This window comes from Suricata suricatta, chromosome 3 (genome assembly GCF_006229205.1).
Source record: "Suricata suricatta isolate VVHF042 chromosome 3, meerkat_22Aug2017_6uvM2_HiC, whole genome shotgun sequence".
Lineage (NCBI taxonomy): Eukaryota > Metazoa > Chordata > Mammalia > Carnivora > Herpestidae > Suricata > Suricata suricatta.
The window spans coordinates 173,204,429-173,209,393 of NC_043702.1; the positions used below are offsets into that span (position 1 = coordinate 173,204,429).

At 62.1% G+C, this 4,965-nt stretch overlaps 2 protein-coding genes across 17 annotated transcripts in view; one reads left to right on the forward strand and one right to left on the reverse strand.

Annotated features, from left to right (window-relative positions):
- Nucleotides 1-3,465, reverse strand: part of LOC115288526 (SLAM family member 9-like) — a 7,005-nt gene extending 3,540 nt beyond the window's left edge. For both annotated transcript variants that reach the window (XM_029935921.1, XM_029935920.1), the window contains exons 1-2: nucleotides 3,352-3,465; nucleotides 1,328-1,720 (exon numbers count right to left, since the gene is read on the reverse strand). In XM_029935921.1, the coding sequence (XP_029791781.1) occupies nucleotides 1,328-1,720; nucleotides 3,352-3,424 (466 nt within the window). In that variant the 5' untranslated portion in view covers nucleotides 3,425-3,465. The remainder of the gene's footprint in view (nucleotides 1-1,327; nucleotides 1,721-3,351) is intronic.
- LOC115288523 (SLAM family member 9-like) overlaps nucleotides 1-4,965 on the forward strand; it is a 132,760-nt gene that overhangs the window by 88,266 nt on the left and 39,529 nt on the right. The gene's annotated exons all lie outside the window — the stretch shown is intronic.

Sequence of the window (4,965 nt, forward strand, 5' to 3'; positions counted from 1 at the left end):
TGCTCTGTCCCTCTGTGTGTCTCTCTCTCTCAAAATTAAACAAACATTTCAAAGAAAAAGCATTTTAAGGCACGGAAGCCTGAGACAGAAGGGTTTGTCCTGTTCTGGCCTGGGCCCTGCTCCTCCGCTGGAATGGTGGCCGGACTGGATGGACGTACGTGATAAAGGCGACCTGTCACCTGTGGGCACCCACAGAATGGCCCCAGGCTCTCAGCAAAAGTTACAGCTGTGGGGGACACAGTGGGGCCGTGATGAATGGACACCACAAGTTCGGTGACAAAAACTGAACTTGCAGCCACACAGGAGACAAGGGACAAGAAGGCTGACAGGCCATCTGGGAATCTCATGGACCCAAGGCTGCAGTCCCTGCTCTCCCCAGAGCAGGATGTCTCCCGACACCGAGGGGAGTCAGAGACAGAGACAGAGAGACGTGCTGACTGCGTTTCTGAGGAAGGACAGCCCTGTGAACGTCTCCTGTGTCCCTGGAGGTTCAGAGCTGCACCGGGGGGTCGAGGAGTGAGGGTGGCCTCGGGCTGTGCTGAGAAGGAGGAGGGGGCAGACTGGGAAGGACCCCACATGGGTTGTGTGCATGCCTGGTGACCAGTGTCCCAAAGATGACCACATGCTAACCCTCAGAGCCTACAGGCGTCTTAGGATCCATGACGAAGGGGAACTGAGGCCGAGAACCAGCTGACCCGAAACTAGGGATGGTGTGTATCCCCGATGGGCAAGGTGGGACACAGGGTCCTGACACGTGGACGGAGGAAGAGAGGAGGGGCAGGGATGCAGGACCAGAAGGATCAGCCCACCAGAACCAATTTGCAGGTGGAGGAAGGGGCCACCGGGCAAGGGCGTGGCCACCACTACAAGCTGGGACAGGAAGGACACGGATCCTCCCCAGAGCCTCCAGAAAGAAGCACAGCCCTGCGGATACCTGACCTCATCTCGGTGGCCCCGGGTCTGACCCTGACCCGCAGCACAGGTGCACACGCGGTGGGGGCTGCGCTGAGACCTCTGGCGGTCCCACCTGTGACAGCAGCAGCAGCCGCCACCACACCAGTCAGGGGCACATGTCCGGTGAGCACAGTGAGGATTCCAGCAAAGCCCCACGTCCCACATTTCCCTTCTCCTTCCTGAAGCCCCGAGGACCATCCCCTGCCGGGAGTCTCAGCCCCGCCCTCACTCACGGTGACCACACGGCTTCTGATTTTAAGGGAGAAGTAGAGACTGAGGTCTGGGGACTGGAAGGGACCCTGCAAGGGGGCCATGGACACCCCCAGGACCACAGAGGGGGGACGTGTGTCCTGGGGGAGGGGCCACCACGTACCGTACACACTGAGGTGGAAATACTGGGAAATTTCTATCCCTGAGGTGAAGCAGGATCGAGCCCGGTACCACCCACTGTCCTCCAGGGTCAGCTTGTCCATCCTCAGGGTCGTCGTGTTGAGCACATGGACCCTCTTCTCCAACCTGTCCCGGAAGTTGACCCATTCTGGACCATCTACCCCAGGAGAGATGCGCAGGAGGACCACGTAGTTTGTCTTGTTCTTAACGGCCCAAGAGACCTTCTCCAGCTCGGCTTCAGGAGGGACGTCTGGTCGTCTGATCACATGAAACACCACAGAGCCTCCTTGAATCCCCTTCAGGGAAACTCGGCTTCCAGAATCCTCCACGTCAGACCCATGGGCCCCAGGGCTCCTGACCACAGTGCTGAAGGCGCCTAGGGCAGTGGAGACAGAAAGTGTGAGTGTGTTTCATGAAGAACGAGGAGAAAACCGTAGAACCCACCGTGTTAATGAACCCACCCCGCAGACGCCCTGGACTCCGGGGGGCGGGGCAGAGCGTGAATCCGGAGCGATGCTAGGATCAGGTCCTGTCCCAGTGGGGCGTCCCCTTGAACACGGTCCTGAGGTCTGACCCGAGTGTCCTCACCACCTAACGCTGAGCAACTGGACGTGATGACATCACGGATGGAAAGCACGGGGCACGTTGGGGTCAATGCCAAGTGCCCCAGTGCAGGGGGAGCTTCCTCTGTGGTACAGAGGCCCCACCGCCCACCCGCCACGGGAGCCCTGGCCCTGCAGTGGGGGCGGCGCCCTGGGCCGTGCTCTGAGGGGCGGAGCTCAGCTGCAGTGATGGACGTCGCTCAGGGACAGCAGGTCTCTCAGGAGCGTGACTTCTGTGTCCCTCACACCCTGTCCCTCGCTGCTGGGACGAGCCCGCTGCCGTGTTGGGGCTGTGCTGTGGGGACACCCATGTGGCAGGGACTGGGGGCAGCCTCAGGCCAACACGAAGAGTAGAGAGGCCTGAGCGCAGCCCCAGGATCAGCTCCCCCTCTGCAAGGGCAGGGGTGAGGGGGAACCACACCCTCCCCATTAGCCTTGAGCTCCCTCAGCTCCACACAGACCTGGATTTCAGTCCGAGAGGCCCTGGGACTCAGCCCCAGTGTGGCCGCCCCAGGTCCTGAACTGCTGGGAGCCCACACGGTGAGTGACAGGACCCGGGGGCAGAGTGGACGCAGCAGCAGGTGACAGGGACAGTGCGGACGGAGGTGGGTCCTGCCCCTCCTAGGCAGCCCTGGTCTGGGTCAGCGAGGCTTTATGGCAGGCTCACACCAGTCCCCCCACCTCTGGCGCAGGACTAGGACCCCGCCCCCGGCCCAGCACCCCTGAGCAGTCAGCCCACAGCCACTCATCCTGTATCAGTGGGAAGAGGGTCACAGCCGTCCATGCTTCGGGCCACCAGGCGAGGGACAAGGATCCACTCCTCAGGCTCCTGCCGGCCCCTCCTCTGTCCCTTCCCTCCTGAGGTCACAGTCCTCTGACCCCCAGTGCAGGAGGAGGTCAGGTGCAGACATGTGCCCCGGTGCAGGACTCACCCCGACCCGGCACAGACAAGGTGCACGGAGACGGCCGGGGACAAGCCACCAGGTCCCTCTATGCAAGTAGGACACGAATGCTCCGGGTCCCCACAACACTCCCTTCCTCCCTTCAGAAACTCACAAACACTTGATTCTGGACTCTCAGCTTCCAGGACTGTGAGACAGCTTGATGTGGATCAAGCCGCCGGGTCTACGGGATCCTGTTCCCACAGCCCCAGGAGTCTATGCGGGAGCCCAGGGCGGGACCCAGCCCTGGGGACCCCGTGAGGGCTCTTGGGACCCAGGCCCGGCCCTACCATAAACAAACAGCTCATTGTTCTCTTCTCTTTCGCCCAGAGCTGTAAACAGAGGCCCCGCACCTGCCATGTGACAGCGGTGGTGTGTCGGGTCCTGCCCCACAGACATCAGACCCACAGGAGCCCCCTCCCTGCCCCGCACACGGCCTTCCCCCCAGGACCCAGGCCACTCACTGAGGAGGAGGCTGGTGAATCCCAGGAGCCAGGGGGCCCAGCACAGGCGGGGGGCCTCTGGGCGGGCTTCCATCACAGGCTGCCTCCCTCCAGGCTTGCTCTGGGCCTACTGGGCTGTCAACGAAACTTCCAGAAGATACAGGCAAGAGAGGAAGAAACCTTCACTGAGAGAATCTCTTAGCTCTTCCCACCCCGGGGCGGAGCTAACTGTGGGACCAGCTGGCTGCTCCAGAGAGAGCCATTCAGATGCCTCTCTCTCACCTCACCCCTGCAGCGGGACTCAGGGATGATGGCAGATGAAGGTATGAACACACCCTTTATGAGCTACTGCTGGGAGGGGCCCCGAACCGTAGGCAACCCCGGCCCCGTGATCATAGCTCCCAGGCGGCCCCCAGCGGGACCCCTTACCTGTGTCCCTGGTTCACACTCAGCCCAGGGGCCCTGTTCCCCAGGGCTCCCCCTCAGCTGATCAGACCTGGGATCCTGAGGCGGGACCCCCAGGGGGGCCGGGGACACCCACTGAAGGGAGTTGGCCTGCTGGCTGGTGAATCCACCTTGTGGACATGAAAGCCTGTCCCTCAGGGTGCACAGCCATTAGAGTCACTCAGCAGGTCAGGAGCAGGGTCTGGACCCCCGACCATGACCTCTGAGAAATCCATCGTCCAGCTCCGGTCCATCCACTGTGTGGCCTCCAGCGGGTCCCCGCCTCCACCCTGTGCCCCCGACCTGCTCTGCGCACCTCAGAGGAGAGAGCATCAGCTCTGCCTTCCCCCCGGCTCCCATCCAGTCCCGGGGATGGCCCTTCAGGAGGCTCAGTCCCAGAGCTTTTTGGGGAGAAACTGGATGGAGTGCCCGCTGCAGGGGGGTGGGGAGCACGGCGGCCACGCCCCTGTCCCTGTCCCTGCAGCCCTGGGTAGCTCCCTCAGGGGAGGGGTGTTTGCTTGTGAAACCAGTGGTGGGTGTTGGGCCCAGGGCCCAGGACAGAGCCCCCAGCAGCAGCGGGTCAGGGACACTGGAGTGGCGGCCACCACGTGCTCCGTGCTGGGTCAGCTCCAGGTACATTTCCAACCTCCAGATAGGGATCTGTGTCACCTCCCACCATCCTGGGCAGCAAGAGCTAATGTCACTGTGCACAATGTATAGAGGTGTCTGTGGTTCACAGGCACAGTCCCTGTGAGAGGCCATTTCACAGATGGGGAAAGTCAGGGTCCATTTTCAGTACTTGATGAGCCCACAGTCTGAAACCCGGATGTGTCAGGGTCAGGCCCACATCTCAGGTTCCTGGGCCACTGATCTTTCCAGAGCCTCCTGACCTTGAGAAGCCCTACTGGAGGGGGAGGGAGACCAGCCTTGCCCAGCACGGCCTCTCTCCTTTCTCACATCCCCAGGCAGAGGAAACAGGCCTGTGGCCACACCTCTGCAGACTCTGAGGTCCACAGAGGCCCTTGCTGACCGCAGCCTCCCCCCTGCACTGCCTGAGTCACACACAGGCCAGCGCCTCCAACCCTGCTCAGGGTGGGGCTTGTTCCTCCCCACTTGGCCACTTCCCGAAACTTTCTAAAGAGGAAGCAGCTAACCTAGACCCTGACCCTGAGCCCCAGGACGGCCCTGGCA